The sequence below is a fragment of the Delphinapterus leucas genome, chromosome 20, assembly GCF_059928025.1.
Source record: "Delphinapterus leucas isolate spDelLeu-1000000601 "Yukka" chromosome 20, BTC_Dleu_Yukka2, whole genome shotgun sequence".
Taxonomy (NCBI): domain Eukaryota; kingdom Metazoa; phylum Chordata; class Mammalia; order Artiodactyla; family Monodontidae; genus Delphinapterus; species Delphinapterus leucas.
Window position 1 is genome coordinate 24,222,931 of NC_143148.1, and position 21,312 is coordinate 24,244,242.

The window sequence follows — 21,312 nt, forward strand, 5'->3', positions numbered from 1 at the left end:
TTTTTTTTACTTTTTTTCACTTGGCATAATGTCCTTGAGGTTCATCTATACTGTGGCATGTGTCAGAATTTCTTTCCTTTTTAAGTCGAATAATTTTCCATTGTGTGGATATACCACACTTTATCCATTCATCTGTCAGTGAACATTTAAGTTGCTTTTACCTCTTGGCTATTGTGAATAGTGCTGCTATAGATGTGTATAGTTATGTGTCTCTTGGAGATCCTGCCTTCTATTATTTTGGGCATTTACCTGGAAGTGACATTTGATAATTCTGTTTTTAAATTTTGAGGAACCACCATACTGTTTTCCATAATAACTGCATCATATTACATTCCCACCAACAGTGCACAAGGGTTCCAATTTCTCCACATCCTGGCCAACACGTATTTTCTGTTTTTTTTGTTAGTAGCCATCCTAAATGGGTGTGAGGTGGTATCTCATTGTGGTTTTGATTTGCATTCCTCTAATGATTAGTGAGCACTTTTTCATGTGCTTGTTTGCCATTTGGGAAAATGTCAGTTCAAGTCCACCCATTTTTTTAATAGGTTTTTTGTTGTTGAGTTGTTCTTTATATAGTGTAAATATTAACCCCCTATTAAAAAATTATTGCAAATATTTTCTCCCATTCTTAAGATTGCCTTTTCACTGTTGATTTCATGAGAATAAATAAGTACTGTTTGTGACTTTTTCGTCTATGCCCTGAAAGCAGGTGATGGTAATATACCTTGATTATCTGGAATGTAGTAGGTACTTCGTTATTTTTTAAACTAGTTATGGGGTAGGGGAATTGCCTTAAAGCAATCTTGTCCAAATGCCCTCCTAGGGCAGGAATCCTTCACAATTTTCCAACACATTCATACTCCAGCTATGGAAGCTTACTACTTAGTGGGTCCATATTTCAGTACTGTTGTAAAGACTTTCTGGAAGCTCATTTCTTTAACAGCTCCTCTTGGCTTATTTAACTGATTAAAAAATGTTTTATCATGAAAGTTTTCAAATGTATACAACAAATATATACCTCTTTACTAGAAGACAATATTATGCTACCCCATACTGACTACCCAAACCCAACAGTTAAGATTTTGCCACACTTGCTTAACTGTATCTCCCTTTTTCCTGAAGTCATTTAACCCACATTATAGCCACATTACCATTATCATACGTCACAATATTAATAGAAATTCTATCATCAGATATGCAATTTTAAAAAAATTTATTTATTTAGTTTTGGCTGCATCGGGTCTTCGTTGCTGCGCGCGGGCTTTCTTTAGTTGAGGTGAGTGGGGGCTACTTGTCATTGCAGTGCACGGGCTTCTCATCGAGGTGGCTTCTCTTGTTGCGGAGCACAGGCTCTAGGCATATGGGCTTCAGTAGTTGTGGCGCACGGGCTTAGTTGCTCCGCGGCATGTGGGATCTTCCCAGACCAGGGCTCAAACCCGTGTCCCCTGCATTGGCAGGCAGATTCTTAACCACTGCACCACCAAGGAAGCCCAAATATGCAATTTAGAATTAAATTTCCCTGGATGTCTCTGAAATATCTTTTTATCGTTTATTTGCTCAAATCAGGGTCAAGACAAGGTCCACACTTGACAGTGGGTTGCTAATTTTTAATTTTAAAAGCAATACATGCTCATTGTTAAAAAAAACTTCAAATGATTTAGAAAGTAATAAAGTGAAAAGTAGAATTCCCTCTCTCCCCATCACCCACTTTCTACACCACACTGTTAACTTTCTTGCATAACCTAGAAAAGTTTAATGCACATATAAGCATGTCTCTCCATAAATGGCATAATACCATATATATGTTCTATAATTTTTTTCATAATAAATCTCAGTACATCAAGATCTATCTTTACTGGCTACAAGGTAACCTCCCATATGTATGTGGCAAAATTTAAACCCTTGCTGATAGGCACATATAGGTTGTTTTCAACCTATATGGGCCATTTTGCTACAGTAAAGGTCACTTTGCATACATCTCTGCCCGCTTGTTCAAGTATTGCTGAGGGATAAACTTCTAGAAATGGAATTGCCGGGTGAAAGTATGGGCATGACTTTTATTTGGATACATATTCATCAAAAGTGAAAAATTCCATTTTCCCCACACCCTCACCAAATCTGCTAGGTGAAAAAAGTGGGTCCTGACTACCTTTCAGAGTTCCTCTGCCCAGCAGTTTTCTTTCATTTTTTTAAATTTAATTTTTATTTTATATTGGAGTATCATTGATTTCCCAGAAGTTTTCAATGACTGTTCATTCAAATTAAAAAGTCCCGTTTGAAATAGTTAATGCTAGCAAAGTTGCAATCTAAAAAATTTTCAAGTACACACCAGCAGAGAACTAAAAATATCCAGAAAATTAAAGTTTCATAAAAGCTCCCTCACCTTTCAAATAAGGGAAGCTAACTTCTGCAGTACCTCTCACTTGTGTGGGCCTGGCCTAAACAAATCCCTCAAAGGAACTTTGTTGAAAAGTTTCTCTAGGTAGAGAATAACAGCATATAGGGGGAAAAATTAAAATTTGATAGCTATCGGATTTTCTCTGGATCTGCCCTGTCTTATATAGAAGCCACTAACCATATGTGGCTATTAAGCACTTAAAGTGTGGCTAATGCAACTGTATTTCTAATTTTATTTCATTTTAATTAATCGTAAAAATACTAGAAAATATTTAAGATGCTTGAACAACTTGAATATGTGACTATATTTTTCCACAGTAAATTTTATGAAATCTAAATACAAATTGTATGTCTGATAAAAATCTAGAATCTGAACTGGCATGTATTTTAAGTGTAAAATACACACCAGATTTTGGAGACTTAGTATGAAAAAAAATCAATAATTTTTATATTGATTACATATTAAAATAGGTTTTGATATGTTAAATAAATTATTAAAATTAATTTTACCGGGGTATTTTTAGAGAAGCTATCAGAAAATTTTAAATTATGTATATGGCTCATATTATATTTCTATGAGGGAGTGGTGCTCTAGGTCAGGATAACTAACTACATTTTTCTGGGGAGAAGATTTATAGCATTCCCCCAAGAATGTGAAGTCCCATGGAAGGGAAGAATCACCATACTATAGATAGAACTATAGATATCCTCTATAGCTCCTTCTGGAGGCTGCCTTCAGAACACCTTAAAAATAAAGCATTTTACCAAATCACTGTTACTGGCCCATGAAAGGGAGGTTTCCAGCAGCCATCTCTTCTGATATTCATCCACAAGCCGACAAGCTTGGAGCAGGCCTAGATGTGCTGATACTGAAAATCTTAGCTTCCCAACAGGGGTTAGTGTTCCAGAGGAAAGTTATAACCGAAGAAATGCAGCAGGAGGATTAATATCTCCATCTTCTGCCTCTCTCCCCACAATAAAAAAAGTCTTTATTATGGGACAAAAGTCCTGAAAGGCTGTGAAACTGTTGCATGGCTAATTAAAAATTAAAAGTAACTAAAAACTTCTGGCCCAAGAAGGTCATGAGAATAGCACAAAAACTTCCTTACAACTAAGGAAATTAAAAGGATTGTTTCCTTTTGAATAATAAAGTACTCCTGTTAATAATTTCTTGAAGTTAGTTAAGTGATGGGTATATACCTGATAAAACAGTAGGAGAGCAGTTTTCATTTGTTTTCTCTTGATGCATCATTTCTGTGTTTCTCTCAGAAAGCTGAACATCATTACATTCTTATCTCTCTTTCACATATTACATATCAGTTCCCAGACTTACTAGACCATAGATTCATAACTGTGGAAGAGAGATCAGGAGGGAGACTGCCAATGCCAGGACAGGGCAGAATTAGGAGAGGGTAGAGGTATGTACAGATTTTAAAAGCATATTCAAAACTATCATTGCTCTGATATCGCCATGACAGTCAGTACATTTTGAAATTTCAAAGAATATTAAAGGATGCATGTTTTGATTCTCAAAAGGGAGCACACGTTAAAACAAGTTTGAGGATCTCTGCCCTAAATCCACATTGCTTCACACTAGAGCAACAAATGTAGTACAAAATGTCAGCTCACACCTGAGCAAGTCAAAATGCTAGGAATTCTTTGCACTGGAGGAGGTAATACTAACATGCCCTGGGTGATAGTCCACTGGGTTCTTTAATCAGAGTAAGCTTAGACATTAAATTTGACATATGCAAAGTAGAAGCTTTCCTACCTACCTAAAGCATGCCTACACTTATCACCAAAAGTAGGTACACTTGAAAAGTAATCCCAGCATTTCAACTGATCTTATAAGGCAGAAAAAAGTTCTTAGGTCAGTCTCTTTACAGCCACTTTTCATCCACAAGGAAGGCAACAGCCATAACCTTTTTTTACAAAATAAGTAGAAGGCCAGATTATTAAAAATCTTCAGTCATGACTTCACCACAAGTCTCAGTAATTTCTGGGCCCATGGGAGCAGCAGAGTTGAGGATTAGGGACAAGGTGGAAATTTCCTTAACCTGTTGGCAGCAGTCACCACGTAGAAGTGTTTCTTAAGGTAAGGAGAGAAAAAAGGAAGGGAAAAAGGCATATTTATAGATCAATTACTTTAAGAAGAAACAATAAAAGGACTTGCTTAAGTTTAGCCACTTGGGTTTGTTTAAAATTGATAACTAAAGGGGAAAAGAAGATTCTAGCACAATTATAGTAGAACAGTCACATGACTTTCAGGGGCATGTTTAAAGCAAGTTTGAAGTGAGAAAATATGTTATCCCACCCTTTTCACGTGAAAAATGGAGCACCCTAGAATGGTATTTTTCAAATTGTAACTCACAACCCACCAGTGGGTCATGAAATCAAATTGGTGGGGCATGACTAACAACTTTTTTTAAATGAAACTAAATATCATAGAATAGAAAATATCAGAGTGCATCACACTCTGTGGAGCAAATGTCACAGTATTTTTGTTTCACATGTGTGCGAGTATACGTGTACTTGTATACTGGCTCTCTGGGTAAAGCATTTTGGTTTTGTTTTTTATTGAAGATCTAAGCCAATATCAAAAGTGTCCTCACTTCCCTGGAGGACAATTGTTTTTGAGAGACATTCTATGTCCATGGTTCCAAAGCGTTCTGTTGTAAACAAAATTATAAAGCTTTTAAAGCCTAATAGGGCTTTCCTAGGCCCTTTTTCTAAAATGTGGAGGAATCATCCTCAAGCTACGGGCAGTTAGTTCTGAGCGCTGCACTGCGATGTTCATTGAGAACACACACTCAGACTTCATTCTGTCACTTCAAGTGTTCACATAAGTATGAATTGAAAGCTATTTTTATGCCAGTCACTTTCGGTCTGTGGCATTTTTTAATCAAGGTAACAGGTTTTTTTGTTTGTGTTTGTTTTTTGCGGTATGCGGGCCTCTCACTGTTGTGGCCTCTTCCGTTGCGAAGGTAACAGGTTTTTGACGTGAGACATTTTTCCCCCTAAATAATCTATTTAGAATCAAAACGTAAGTAAAAACTTAGTACCCTTCTTTCAAAGGACATTTTAAGAAAACAAATGCTGCTTTTACTAAAAGAAAAACAGATACCTTCCATTTCCTCTGAGCCATGTATTTCTGCAGCAATAGTTGGGATTTGAGACGAACTTTCGATTTAGAAGCTTTGGCAGGCAAGTTATTCAACCACTCATGTTTCAGGCACTGTGTGGCACTCATTCTGCAGCTGTGAAATCAAACAGCAGGTGAGACTTTTAGTTGGGGTTGCATTTTTCTGGCTATCCAAAATCTGTTTAATTGGTAGGAAGCTGAGTCAGTGGAACAGATTAATCATATAGGCAGATTCATGCCACGTGCTAAAAAAAGACCTCCTACTACCTAAAATTCCCATCCTTAAAAGTGCAAGAATGTCGTCAGCAAAATGTTCCCTGCCCTCTATTGAGGGTATGTGTCCTAGTGATTAATCACCACCTCCCAGAGAGAGCTGGGGAATCAAGGCAGGACAGTAGGAGGGCCAGCTGTGCCTGGAATTGCTCTTAAGAAGTAAAAGAGCATGAGCCTTGAAAGAAGCTCATCTTTCTTCACAGAGAATAATGTCAACTTGTTCATCTGAATTAGAAATATATTTCCTCTCACATAACTTTTCACAATAAGGAAGAAACAAAACAGTAGAGGCCAGGGAACAAGAGCTGTCTCAGAGCCCAGATCTTGGGCCCCACCACTTGTAGTTATTCCCATATGTCTGAGTATTGGAAAACTCAGTGGCCCAACCCATAACCTTGATATAGCTACTGAAAACGAAGTAGGTCTTCATCACCAAGAAATAAGGTTTTCTGTCTTTTATTCTGGGGAATAACAACTGCATATCTCAACTTTTTTGCAACATTAGCCTATGAAAAGCAATAACTTGGAAATAGGCCTTATTTGTAAATATGGTCCTTTCTAAAACTCTTGTCTAGATTTTATGCTCCTAGTTGCTTGTTTCTTAACTGACTTCCTTTGTCCCTTTCCCTGCTACCTTTTCTTTTTTTTCCTCAAAGAAGTAGCAGACTAAGAAATCCTGAACAGAATCTGTCTACAGGGAGAAAGGACCATTCGCTTCAGCAGCCCTGCCCAGCACCAGCCTGATTTCCACAGCACCCAAATGGATGGTCACCATCAGGATGGATCATGGGTGACAAGCAATAAAGGGTACCTCTTCTCTTTGACCAGCAACCGGGAGACAAAGTCCTTGGCCTCCTCTGACAGCCCTTCAAAGGTGTCAGCATCAAAATCCCAACTACAGTTCACAATGAAATTCATGGTCTCTGCATCTGTTTCCCCTAGAAATGGCGACAAACCACTGAGCCTACAGAGGAGAGAAAGGACTGTCAGTATGTGGAAGCTATACCTGCCAACACACATCGACAATACAGAGAAGACTCTTACAAGGTCAAGCAGAACTAACCAGAACCAAGAGGGTTCAAAAGAAAAGCACCCCCATTGCCTCTCCACAGGAGAAGTCCAGTGTGCTCAGTAAAGTGGAAGCACTGAAAAATTGATGACAGGAAGAGTGGTGGAATAAGTCCCCTATCATGCTCACCACATTCCCCCTTACGCTGAATTAAAGAGTAAATTGGGATCCAACCCAATATGCCCATTTATCAGGTACATTTGACTGAATATTAAGATAGCTTGGCATGTCTCTGAGACTACCCAGGCCTCAGGGGCCAAAGGAAAACTGGCTTTATTAGGCTCCTCTAGAGGAGGGCAGAGAGATGAGACAACTTCACTGGCTGGCCTTGAGCCACAATATTCCCCAACCTGGTGTAGCACACACACAAAGTGTGGGGAAACAGTTAAACTGTAATAATAAGACTGGGAGCAAAGCTTGATTTTGTTGGGCCTCTGAGGAAATAGCTGAGGGATGTCCACAGTTGGAGAGAGAGGAGGACATTTAATCTGTGCACAGATCTCCTCTCAGCCCATCCTAACTCTGCTTCCTCAGCCCACAGAAAACAGGGAGTGCAGAGCAGAAGGACAAAGTTAGAAGATGCAGGAGCTGTGCCCTGCCCTGCCCTCCCCTCTCCCTACCTCTTCAATGCACTCCAGTCCCACTTGCACCACAGCACCTGCATTTCTTTGCCAGAGGGCTTTCTCTCCAGTGGAAGCTGATTTATCCACCCAGAAGTTTCAGGGAATTAATAACTCTGGGACCAGCCCACTAGCAACAACTGATTAGAGTTGGTGTATTAATACCCCAACTCCCTCCCCGACTAGCTGGCCTAGCTCTGAGTGGGTGTCCCACAGTGGCCCCCAGTTCCCTGCAGGATTAAACTCCAGGTGCCCACAGTGGTTACTGACTCCACCACGCACACTTTACTGGCTGTCTTCCTTCCCCATTTCACTTCCCCACTTCTCTGTTGGCTTTTCTTAGGGATGCCTCCCCAATAAACTCCTTGCCCTCAAATTCTTGCTGCTTCTAAGGATACCCAAACTAAGACAAATGGCCCCCATTCCCAGTGGGGCGTGAGGCCCCTGGGCACTCACAGCATGTAGGTTATGACTCCCACACTCCACATGTCCGTTGGGAACGAGACAAACTCGTAATTGACGACTTCTGGGGCCAGGAACTCGGGAGTACCAAAGTTCACCTTCAGCTTCTCCCGAGGCTTGTACCTGGGGAGGAGGGGTGCAGAGGACAATGGGAGTGAGCCCCGAGAGAAGTTGTGGATGCCCGGCTAATTCCTTGGGGGGTGCTAAACACTCCCCAACCCTTGCTGTCAGCCATGTTTTCTGGACATCACATCCCACCACACGTGGTTTACTGGGAAATCATCACACACCCAGGCCCTAAATGCAGACTTTCCTAAGTCACTGTGGAGAATAAGAAAACCACCGTCCTCCTCCTTCTCCAGGTATTTACAATCTGAAAAAGAGGGAAGATCAATATATCTTAATCAAAAAGAGGGAAGATCAATATATCTTATGTGACTGGCCTGCGGTCACACGGATGAGCACAAACAACCTGTGTAGAAGCTGTGTGGGGAGGACTGCTGTATTGTGCATCATAGTTAAAGGGAAGACAATAGGAGTTATAGAAAGAGGCAAAATGCTCAACATCACTGATCATCAGTGAAATGCAAATCAAAACCACAATGAGACATTACCTCACACCATCAGAAAAAAATAGAAAATTGCAAGTGTTGGCTAGGATGTGAAGAAATTAGAACCTTGTCAGTAGGAATGTAAAATGGAGCAGCTGCTATGGAAAACAGTATGGCAGTTCTTCAAAAAAATTTTTTAAAGAACTACCATATGATCCAGGAATCCTACTTCTGGGTATATATCCAAAAGAATTAAAAGCAGAGTCTTGAAGAGATATTTATACACCCATGTTCATAGCAGCATTATTCAGAATAGCCAAAAGGTGGAAGCAACCCAAGTGTCCATCAGCAGATGAATGGATAAACAAAATGTGGTATATACATACAATATGATATTATTCAGCCTTAAAAAGAAAGGAAATTCTGACACATGTTGTAATATGGATGAACTTCGAAGACATTACAATAAGTGAAATAAGCCAGTCACAAAAAGGCAAATACTGTATGATTCCACTTATATGAGGCTCCCAGTGTAGTCAATTCAGAGACAGAAGGTAGGATGCTGGTTTCCAGGGGCTGAAGGCAGGAGGAAAATGAGGGGTAGTTATTTACTGGGTACAGAGTTTCAGTTTTGCAAGGTAAAAAAAGCTCTGGAGATTGGTTGCACAACAATATGAACATATCTAAAGACTACTGTAACTAATCTTGAAAATTGCTAACACGGTAAATTTTATGTTATGTGTATTTTATACAATTACAAAAAGAAAAAGATCTAGAAAAAGTATTCTGGACATGAAGTTTAAGGAAGGCTAGGAAGAGAATTGATGGCTGTATGGGGAAGGGGGTGGAGAAAGTTGGTTTTTAGAATCAATCTTGAAAAAGAAGAAAACCTCTAGCTGAAATTTAATGGGCAGCAAAAAAGATATAAAGTATGGTACATCTAGAAAATGGAATAGTATTCAACACTTAAAAAATAAAAAAGAAATTCACAGAAAGAGAGACAAGATGAAGAGGCAGAGGGCTATCTACCAGATGAAGGAACAAGATAAAACCCCAGAAAAACGACTCAATGAAGTGGACATAGGCAATCTTCCAGAAAAAGAATTCAGAATAATGATAGTGAAGATGATCCAGGACCTCAGAAAAAGAATGGAGGCAGAGATCGAGAAGATGCAAGATATGTTTAATAAAGATCTAGAAGAATTAAAGAACAAACAAACAGAGATGAGCAATACAATAACTGAAATGAAAACTGCACTAGAAGGAATCAATAGCAGAATAACTGAGGCAGAAGAACGGATAAGTGACCTGGAAGACAGAATGGTGGAATTCACTGCTGTGGAACAGAATAAAGAAAAAAGAATGAAAATAAATGAAGACAGCCTAAGAGACCTCTGGAACAACATTAAATGCAACAACAATCGCATTATAGGGGTCCCAGAAGGAGAAGAGAGAGAGAAAGGACCCGAGAAAATATTTGAAGAGATTATAGTCAAAAACTTCCCTAACATGGGAAAGGAAATAGCCACCCAAGACCAGGAAGCTCAGAGAGTTCCATACAGGATAAACCCAAGGAGAAACATGCTGAGACACATAGCAATCAAATTGGCAAAAATTAAAGACAAACAAAAATTACTGAAAGCAGCAAGGGAAAAACAACAACATACAAGGGAACTCCCATAAGGTTAACAGCCGATTTCTCAGCAGAAACTCTACAAGCCAGAAGGGAGTGGCATGATATACTTAAAGTGATGAAAGGGAAGAACCTACTCTACCCAGCAAGGATCTCATTCAGATTTGACGGAGAAATCAAAAGCTTTACAGACAAGCAAAAGATAAGAGAATTCAGCACCACAAAATCAGCTCTACAAAAAATGCTAAAGGAACTTCTCTACGTGGGAAACACAAGAGAAGAAAAGGACCTACAAAAACAAACCCAAAACAATTAAGAAAATGGTAATAGGAACATACATATCGATAATTACCTTACACGTGAATGGATTAAATGTTCCAACCAAAAGACACAGACTGGCTGAATGGATACAAAAACAAGACCCATATATATGTTGTCTACAAGAGACCCACTTCAGACCTAGGGACACATACAGACTGAAAGTGAGGGGATGGAAAAAGATATTCCATGCAAGTGGAAATCAAAAGAAATCTGGAGTAGCAATACTCATCAGATAAAATAGACTTTAAAATAAAGAATGTTACAAGAGACAAGGAAGGACACTACATAAAAATGATCAAGGGATCAATCTAAGAAGAAGATATAACAATTATAAATATTTATGCACCCAACATAGGAGCACCTCAATACGTAAGGCAATTGCTAACAGCTATAAAAGAGGAAATCAACAGTAACACAATAATAGTAGGTGACTTTAACACCTTATTTACACCAATGGACAGATCATCCAAACAGAAAATTAATAGGAAACACAAGCTTTAAATGCCATAATAGACCAGATAGATTTAATTGATATTTATAGGACGTTCCATCCAAAAACAGCAGATTACCCTTCCTTCTCAAGTGTACATGGAACATTAACCAGGATATATCACATCCTGGGTCACAAATCAAGCCTCAGTAAATTTAAGAAAATTGAAATCATATCAAGAATGTTTTCTGATCATAACGCTATGAGATTAGAAATCAATTACAGGGAAAAGAACGTGAAAAACACAAACACATGGAGGCTAAACAATACGTTACTAAATAACCAAGAGATCACTGAAGAAATCAAAGAGGAAATAAAAAATACCTAGAGACAAATGACAATGAAAACATGATCCAAACCTATGGGATGCAGCAAAAGCAGTTCTAAGAGGGAAGTTTATAGCTATACAAGCCTACCTCAAGAAACAAGAAAAATCTCAAATAAACAATCTAATGTTACACCTAAATGTTACACCTAAACTAGAGGAAGAACAAACAAAACTCAAAGTTAGCAGAAGGGAGGAAATCATAAAGATTAAAGCAGAAATAAATGAAATAGAAACAAAGAAAACAATAGCAAAGATCAATAAAACGAAAAGCTGGTTCTTTGAGAAGATAAACAAAATTGATAAACCATTAGCCAGACTCAACAAGAAAAAGAGGGAGGGGACTCAAATCAATAAAATTAGAAATGAAAAAGGAGAAGTTACAACAGACACAGCCAAAATACAAAGCATCCTAAGAGACTACTACAAGCAACTCTATGCCAGTAAAATGGACAATCTGGAAGAAATGGACAAATTCTTAGAAAGGTATAACCTTCTGAGACAGAACCAGGAAGCAACTGAAAATATGAACAGACCAATCACAAGTAATGAAATTGAAACTGTGATTAAAAATCTTCCAACGAACAAAAGTCCAGGACCAGATGGCTTCACAGGTGAATTCTATGAAACATTTAGAGAAGAGCTAACACCCATCCTTCTCAAACTCTTCCAAAAAATTGAGGTGGAAGGAACACTCCCAAACTCATTCTATGAGGCCACCATCACCCTGATACCAAAACCAGACAAAGATACTGCAAAAAAAGAAAATTACAGACCAATATCACTGATGAATATAGATGCAAAAATCCTCAACAAAATACCAGCAAACAGAATCCAACAACACATTAAAAGGATCATACACCATGATCAAGTGGGATTTATGCCAGAGATGCAAGGATTCTTCAATATACGCAAATCAATCAATGTGATACACCATATTAACAAATTGAAGAATAAAAACCATATGATCATCTCAGTAGATGCAGAAATAGCTTTTGACAATATTCAACACCTATTTATGATAAAAACTCTCCAGAAAGTGGGCATAGCGGGAACTTACTTCAACATAATAAAGGCCATATATGACAAACCCACAGCAAACATCATTCTCAATGGTGAAAAACTGAAAGCATTTCCTCTAAGATCAGGAGCAAGACAAGGATGTCCACTCTCACCACTATTATTCCACATAGTTTTGGAAGTCCTGGGCACAGCAACAGAGAAGAAAAAGAAATAAAAGGACTACAGATTGGAAAAAAAGAAGGAAAACTGTCACTGTTTGCAGATGACATGATAGTATACATAGAGAATCCTAAAGATACTACCAGGAAACTACTAGAGCTAATCAATGAATTTCATAAAGTTGCAGGATAGAAAATTAATGCACAGAAATCTCTTGTATTCCTATACACTAATGATGAAAAATCTGAAAGAGAAATTAAGGAAACACTCCCTTTTACCACTGCAACAAAAAGAATAGAATACCTAGGAATAAACCTACCGAGGGAGACAAAAGACCTGTATGCAGAAAACTATAAGACACTGTTGAAAGAAATTAAAGATGATACCGACAGATGAAGAGATATACCATGTTCTTGGATTAGACGAATCAATATTATAAAATGACTATACTACCCAAATCAATCAACAGATTCAATGCAATCCCTATCAACTTACCAATGGCATTTTTATACAGAACTAGAGCAAAAATTCTTAAAATTTGTATGGAGACAGAAAAGACCCCAAATAGCCAAAGCAGTCTTGAGGGAAAAAAACGGAGCTGGAGGAATCAGACTCCCTGACTTCAGACTATACTACAAAGCTACAGTAATCAAGACAATATGGTACTGGCAGAAAAACAGAAATATAGATCAATAGAACAAGATAGAAAGCCCAGAGATAAACCCATGCACCTATGGTCTATGACAAAGGAGGCAAGGATATACAATGGAGAAAAGACAGTCTCTTCAATAAGTGGTGCTGGGAAAACTGGACAGCTGCATGTAGAAGAATGAAATTAGAACACTCCCTAACACCATACACAAAAATAAACTCAAAATGGATTAGAGACCTAAATGTAAGACCGGGCACTATAAAACTCTTAGAGGAAAACATAGGAAAAACACTCTGACGTAAATCACAGCAAGATCTTTTTTGATCCACCTCCTACAATAACAGAAATAAAAACAAAAATAAACAAATGGGACCTAATGAAACTTAAAAGCATTCGCACAGCAAAGGAAACCATAAATAAGACAAAAAGACAGCCCTCAGAATGGGAGAAAATATTTGCAAATGAATCATCGGACAAAGGATTAATCCCCAAAATATATAAACAGCTCATGCAGCTCAATATTAAAAAAACAAACAGGGCTTCCCTGGTGGCATAGTGGTTGAGAGTCCACCTGTGGATGCAGGGGACATGGGTTCGTGCCCCGGTCCGGGAAGATCCCACATGCCGCGGAGCGGCTAGGCCTGTGAGCCATGGCCGCTGAGCCGGCGCGTCCGGAGCCTGTGCTCCGCAACGGGAGAGGCCACGACAGTGAGAGGCCCGCGTACCACAAAAACAAACAAACAAACAAACAAAAATAACCCAATCAAAAAATGAGAAGACCAAAATAGACATTTCTCCAAAGAAGACATACAGATGGCCAAGAAGCACGTGAAAAGCTGCTCAACATCACTAATCATTAGAGAAATGCAAGTCAAAACTACAATGAGGTATCACCTCACACCAGTTAGAATGGGCATCATCAGAAAATCTACAAACAACAAATGCTGGAGAGGGTGTGGAGAAAAGGGAACCCTCTTGCACTGTTGGTGGGAATGTGAATTGATACAGCCACTGTGGAGAACAGTATGGAGGTTCCTTAAAAAACTAAAACTAGAACTACCATTCGATGCAGCAATCCCACTACTGGGCATATACCCTGAGAAAACCACAATCCAAAAAGACACATGTATCCCAATGTTCACTGCAGCACTATTTACAGTAGCCAGGACCTGGAAACAACCTAAATGTCCATCAACAGAGGAGTGGATAAAGAAGATGTGGAACATATATATAATGGAATATTACTCAGCCACAAAAAGAAATGAAATTGGGTCATTTGTAGAGATGTGAATGGACCTAGAGACTGTCATACAGAGTGAAGTAAGTCAGAAGGAGAAAAACAAATATCGCATATTAATGCATATATGTGGAATGTAGAAAAATGGTACAGATGAGCCTATATGCAGGGCAGGAATAGAAAGGCAGACGTAGAGAACGGATGTGTGGCCACGGTGGGGAAGGGGAGGGTGGGATGAATTGGGAGATTAGGTTTGACATAAATACACTACCACGTGTAAAATAGATAGCTGGTGGGAACCTGCTGTATAGCACAGGGAGATCAACTTGGTGCTCTGTGATGTTCTAGATGGGTGGGGTGGCTGGGGGGAGGGAGGTCCAAGAGGGAGGGGATATATGTATACATTAACTGATTCACAGCACTGTACAGCAGAAACTAACACAGCATTGTAAAGAAATTATACTCCAATAAAAATAAGTAAATAAAATGGATAACCAACAGGGGCCTGCTGTACAGCACAGGGAACTCTGCTCAATATTATGTAACAACCTAAATGGGAAAAGAATTTGAAAAAGAATAGATACACCTATATGTATAACTGAATCATATAGGTGTATCTATACACCTATATAGGTGTATAGATATCTTTAGGTGTACAGCAAAACTGTACACCTAAAACACCTAAAGCTAACACAACATTGTTAATCAACTATACTCCAATATAAAATAAAAAGTTAAAAGAAAAGCATATTGCTAAGTGAAAGAAGCCAGTCTGAAAAGGCTACATACTGTATGATTCCAAATATATGACATTCTGGAGAAGGCAAAACTGTGGAGAGAGTAAAAAGATCCGTGGTTGCCAGGGATTAGGGAGGAGGGAGAGATAAACAGGTGAAGCACAGAGGCTTTTTAGGGCAGTGAAAATACTTCGTATGATACTATAATGATGAATACATGTCATCATACATTTATCCAAACCCATAGAATGTACAACACCAAGAGTGAACCTAAATTTAAACTGTGGACTTTGGGTGATTATGATGTGTCAATGTAGGCTTATCAATGGTGATGAGGGGAGGCTTTGCATTGTGGGGACAGGGGATAAATAGGAAATCCCTGTTCCTTCCCCCCAATTTTGATGGGCACCTAAAACTCCTCTAAAAAATGAAGTGTTAATTTAAAAAAATTAATGGGCACTTCCTATTCGCCAGATACCATGCTAAAAGTTTTACTTATATAAACTTTTCATCCTCACAACAACCCTATGAAGTAGGTAAGTTTATTGTCCCCATTTTACAGATGAGGCAATTGAGAAATAGAGAAGAATAAAATAAATATCCTGCCAATGTGCCTGATTCCCTTAAATCAGGGATGTGCGTTTTCAAAATACAGTCTCTTCTTTTCCACATTTGCTGAGAGTCAGGCAAATGCAGACCCTGAGCCAACACAGACCATACTAATCCAGTGAAAGAGCAACAAAGATCACCTTGGTGGCTGAGTTGTGGCTGGAAGCCAGGGAGGGGAGGAGAGTTAGAGCCTTCCTCTGGCAGTCTGTTCCTCCCCTGCACTGGCACCTGACTGGAGCCTCAGGGCCAAGGAGCCAAACTGAGAGGAACAGGCTTCCCCTTGAGGAGGGAAGGTCCAGGCTCTCAGCCCCTGGATGTCCCTTTCCCAGGATGCACTCCTGTTTCCACTGCTTCATCTGCCCCACAGCCACATCCTGTATCATGTGACTTTGTAGTTCCTTCCACTAGAGATGGCATATATTGCCCCATCCCATTGATGGTGAGCTTGGTCACATGAGCCGCTTTGGCCAGTGGAATGTGGGTGGACATGACGGTGGGCCAATTCCAAGCTAGGCTGTAGGAGCGTGCCCTCTTGCTCCTCGGCCATCACCATGAGAAGAGAATGAGACACGCCTGGAACAGACCTGTCCTCACTGACCTGCATCCAAGCCCAGTTCAATTCAGCCTAGATCAGTGACTCCCAACCAGTGGTCTGTAGGTAAAAGTTTAATAACCAGCTATCTGATTTTCTTTTAAGTTTTGATTTGTAGCATTTGCCAATCGTGTAAATACTGATTTCACCGTGTCTGATTTAAAAGTACCATCACCATGTCACTGAATGAAGAGTTGGGAAGAGATCGGCAATAGCACACTATTCTATAGTCTTTCCACCATATAGATAACAATCGGCGTAAATAAACTCATGAACATAAATAACTGTGAAATGTAGTGAAATAATTAGGAAGTGTTAACTTTTTAAAATGTAACATCTTTGTTTTAAAATAATTTCTTTAATTGTAAGCTTATACAATTTAATTTTTAATAATGGCCATGTTTGACAACTGGCTTGCAAGATTCCTTATCATGAGCTAGTATAAGTTGGGTCCAGCATACTAATTCCCCAGCTGACTCGAAAATGTGTGGAGGAAGATAAACAACTGGTGTTTTAAGTCACTGCATTTGGGGGTGATTTGTTATTCAACAGCGCTGTACCAATAGTTAACTGACCCATCCACCCCAAAGCTGTGTCAAAATATCCACTAAGACGCCCCTCTCCAGATTCCCAGCGCGAGGCCCTCTGTGATCATAAGGTCACATATGAGGTTGCGGCCTCATAAGGTTTGAGATCGGCAACTCCTTGCCCTGCCAAAGGATCTGATGAAATGGGCTTAGATTCCAATCTGAGCACTGGACTGGGAGTCAGGAGGCTCATCCCTGCACCCAACATTCTGGAGACCAAGATATTTAAACAAGATACTTCCCATTCTGTCTCCATTCTCGACCCCTTGACATGTCCCTACTTAGACCCACTGATGACTCTCACCACCCAGCCTGGTGTAAAACTGGCCCCTCTTGGGCTACCCTGGTGGTGCAGTGGTTGGGAGTCCGCCTGCTGATGCAGGGGTCGCGGGTTCGTGCCCCGGTCTGGGAAGATCCCACGTGCCGCGGAGCGGCTCGGCCCGTGAGCCATGGCCGCTGAGCCTGCGCGTCTGGAGCCTGTGCTCCACGATGGGAGACGCCGCAGCAGTGAGAGGCCCGTGTACCGCAAAAAAAAAAAACAAAAAACAAAACTGGTCCCTCTTGCTAGATGTCAGAGTCTCTGAAGATTTGTATGGCCCTACTCTACTGGGGGTCATACCTGCACTCAGAATCTCAGCGCCTTCTCATAGTCCCACCCAGAAATACAACTGTACTTTCTATAGTTCGTGTTATGTGGAAAATTTGTCATTTCCCCCCTCTTTACAAACATTTAACTATTCCGGAGCATAAAGCATGCTCTCTCAAACTGCACATTCCCCCCACAGATCCCTCCTTTTAGAAGGACACACTTCCCAGGAAGCAGGCCAATTTGTCAAAAACCAATTTGCCAAAGAATCTTTTTGCTGAATGACCAGTTTGCCAGCCTATTGAGGATGCTTTTGATGTTTTCCTTTCATCTCACAGCCAGAACCTGTGAACCTGTCAGCCCAGTTCCACTAAGTGCAATTTCCTGAGTACCACGTTTTCTGACACCTGCACTTCTCCAGTGCCCAGCAGTTTTTCATGGGTGGCTTTCTCTTAAATACGGCTCCCTGGGAGTTCCCTGGTGGTCCTGTAGGTAAGACTCCGTGCTCCCAATGCAGAGGGTGCAGGTTCGATACCTGGTCAGGGAACTAAGATCCCACATGCCGTGCGGCCAAAACATTAAAAATTTAAAATTAAAAATATGGCTCCCTGTGTATATTTTCTTGAACTCGCCCTCTACCTCTGTTCCCACGGGCAAAATTACTGCCATTAATGCCCTTAACCAGATTAACAAATTTGACTGACAGTTTGGAATCGATTTTTTAAAATTTTTATTGAAATATAGATTTACAATGTTGTGCTTGTTTCAGGTGTAAAGCAAAGTGGTTCAGTTTTATATATATATATATATATATATATTCCTTTTTAGATTCTTTTCCATTATAGGTTATTACAAAATATTGACTATAGTTCCCTGTGCTATACAGTTGGCCCTTGTTGGTTATCTATTTTGTATATAGTAGTGTGTATTGGGAATAGATTTTGACTAATCGATTTTCGGTAAATTGGCCTACAACCCTTTTCACCTCCCACCATCTGAGACTCAATGGCCTATTGGATACCATTCCAACATCTGAGCCTCCCTACTCAGGATGCCCCATTAGTGCCCTCACCTTCTACTGTGTCTTCCTTCCCCAGTCCCATCCACAGCTCCTGCCTTCCCCAGGCCAGCCTGCTCATGCGCAGTGTGCATCCTATTCTTGGTCCCTAACTGACACTATCCCTCCTGTCCCCCTCCACGCAGAGTCGTGCTGGAGCCGGTTCTCACTGGTGCATGAGAGCCAATGGTGCACGTCTCCTCCCAACTCTGCACTCAGTGACGTCATGTTGGTAGCTTGAAATCAGCCAAAGTTAGCAAGGGTTACAAATCAACCCCACCTCCTCTCATGCCCCAGCCGCAGCGGGTTGTTAAACATTTACCAGCACACTACTGCCTGCAGGTAACAAAACCCTGTCCATTCGTCTCTTCTGGCTGCTCAGAGACGTCCCAGACTCCAGGAACCTCAGGTGGTTACTTCTTGCTCTGAATTCACAGTGTGTCACTGTAAATCCTCATTTGGCAGTTGGTCACCCAGCATTTGGTAGGGTCCTGCATACACTAGTGTGTGAGGTCTGGATGAAGAATATATTGCCCCACAGTGAGGGAACAGTGGTTCTTGGGGGAAGGGCAAAAAAATCTTAGCTATTACAACGGTCTGCGGCTCTCCAAAGGGCCACAGTACATAAACAGATACACAATACACCTGTGGCATTACATTTCATGAGGAAGGGACCGAGGGATTAGGAAAGAAATGGTTAAAAAGGCGCTTTGTGGGGCAGGTGGAGACATGAAAAATAGGTTGAGAAACACGCCCTGGTGCATAAGGTGTGCAAGTGTACAGGATGCATCCCAATTTTATACAACATTATTTGGGAAAATATTAAGCAATTTTTTTACATTATGGATTGGGTGTGATTTTTAGGCATCTGGGTTGGGGGATTTGGGACTGTTCATGAAATGCAGTACGCTGTGTAGTGTGGACCCTGAAGGTACAGCGCGGTGGTAAGAACTTCCCTCTGCCGTTGCTCCAGTACCACACTTAGCCTCCCATCCATCATGTGGGGCCCTGAAAATGTACCTTTCACACCTGCAAAGAGGTGACATTTACCTCTCCAACCAGTGGGGAAGTGACCTAGGAAGACCACCATTGTGGGTTTGAACGCCCCCTCTGGGAGGCCAGTGCTGGACGCCAGAGGCTGAGCTCAGGCACGGCTCTGCCACCATGGGGATGAAGTGCTCCTTTCCCCCCTTGTGGATGGAGTGGTAGATGCTGCAAGGCTCCGAAAGCGACAAAAACAACTTCTGTGTGGAAAATGACCATTAGAGTAAGAACATTTCAAGATTTGAAGCCGTGGTGTGAAGACATATCTAGAAAGTATGTGATTCTCAGGGAAATGTCATTCTTGGCGGAAATAGAATTCTGGAGGAAGCCTGGAGGATGAACATACATTTATTGCCATCTTCACAGACTGTGGATGCCCTCCCCAACGCCAAGGGTCTGCTACAGCCACACCACTGGTTGTGCACGCCATGGGCAAGAGCCCTGCAGAGACACGGTGTTCATCAAGCATGAGGATCCAACAGTAAAACTATACGTCACTAGGCTTTAGGCGTTTTAAGGGACTTTAAGATGTTTTTAAAATTATATATGATATTCACTTTATGCACTGAAACTTGAGAACCTAATCACCCTCATAGAATGGGTCTCCACTGTTGATGTATTATCTCATTTAAACTTCATTATTGCCCATATCAGCGGGCACTGCATTGTACCACCCTTTTACCAAGATCTAACCCAGTCCTGAGTGCCCAGAACCACTTACCCATGGCACCATCCTATTTAACCTAGTCATTTTCTGGAGGGCAGGGTTGGTGATGAATGCATCACACAGCCCAGTACATCTTGGCCCCAGGAGGCCTGCGGGATGAATAGAAGGAGCTTCCCAGCACCCCCATTCAGTGACCCCCTTTATCACTCTCCTCTCTGTTCACACAGGTGGTTTGAAATACTGTTAATCCCACAGCCTTTTAAGAAGAAGCAGAGCCCGCCGCACAAAGCCGCCCCCTGCAGTAGTAACGAGGCCTCTCTACGCAGTCTTTGTGAAGGCTGCCAGCCTCAGTGAGAGAGCTTTCTCATATCAGTCCCAAAACTCAAAAATTGGCTGAGTTGTAGGTAACCATGTCCAAGAGAGCCACCAAGAGTTTCCAAGGAGCTCTGTCAAACCACCGAAATAAAACTCCCTTACCTTCTGGCCAGCCCGAAGTCAATGATCTTAATTTGGTGTCCCGTCTGATTGACACACAGTATGTTCTCAGGCTGGGAAAGAAAGAGAAATTAGCATAGCTTAATCAACAGCTAAGAAGGTCTGAGTTCCCACACTTATTTGTCAATAGGCCTCAGTTTCCCAGCCTGCAAGGGAAAGCCCTACAGGGCAGCCCTATAGGGATGGATAGATATTGAAAATAAATGATGTGGGCTAGTGTGAGACAATAAGGAGTGGTATGGACGGTGGGGAACTGGAGAACTCCTGCCCTGTGTAAAGGGGCAGTCACCGCTCAGCTCCAGCCACTGGCCACCACACAGGAATGCAGGCCCAGTCTCCAGAGTTCCTCAGTCCTCAAGGGAAGCCAGAAATCCAGGTTTAAGTAAAAATTCCGTGCTTTTAAATGTTGACAACTTAATCCAATTTAAGCATGCATTCATCACGTATAGGAATCAAACACGACATGTCTGGGATGCGGATTTGGCCCACAAGCTGATTGTTTGTGACCATTGGCTTGGGGTGGCGGCTCCAAACCCTGGCTGCACGCTAGAATCATCAGGGAAGTCCTCAAAAGTCCCAACACC

General features: G+C 40.9%; 1 protein-coding gene across 1 annotated transcript in view; it reads right to left on the bottom strand.

Annotated features, from left to right (window-relative positions):
- Positions 1 to 4,371: 4,371 nt before the first annotated feature.
- MYLK3 (myosin light chain kinase 3) overlaps positions 4,372 to 21,312 on the bottom strand; it is a 43,017-nt gene continuing 26,076 nt past the window's right edge. Inside the window, exons 9-13 of the mRNA XM_022555172.2 lie at positions 20,711 to 20,781; positions 7,958 to 8,086; positions 6,624 to 6,776; positions 5,522 to 5,654; positions 4,372 to 4,486 (exon numbers count right to left, since the gene is read on the bottom strand). Of these exons, the coding sequence (XP_022410880.1) occupies positions 4,427 to 4,486; positions 5,522 to 5,654; positions 6,624 to 6,776; positions 7,958 to 8,086; positions 20,711 to 20,781 (546 nt within the window). The 3' untranslated portion in view covers positions 4,372 to 4,426. The remainder of the gene's footprint in view (positions 4,487 to 5,521; positions 5,655 to 6,623; positions 6,777 to 7,957; positions 8,087 to 20,710; positions 20,782 to 21,312) is intronic.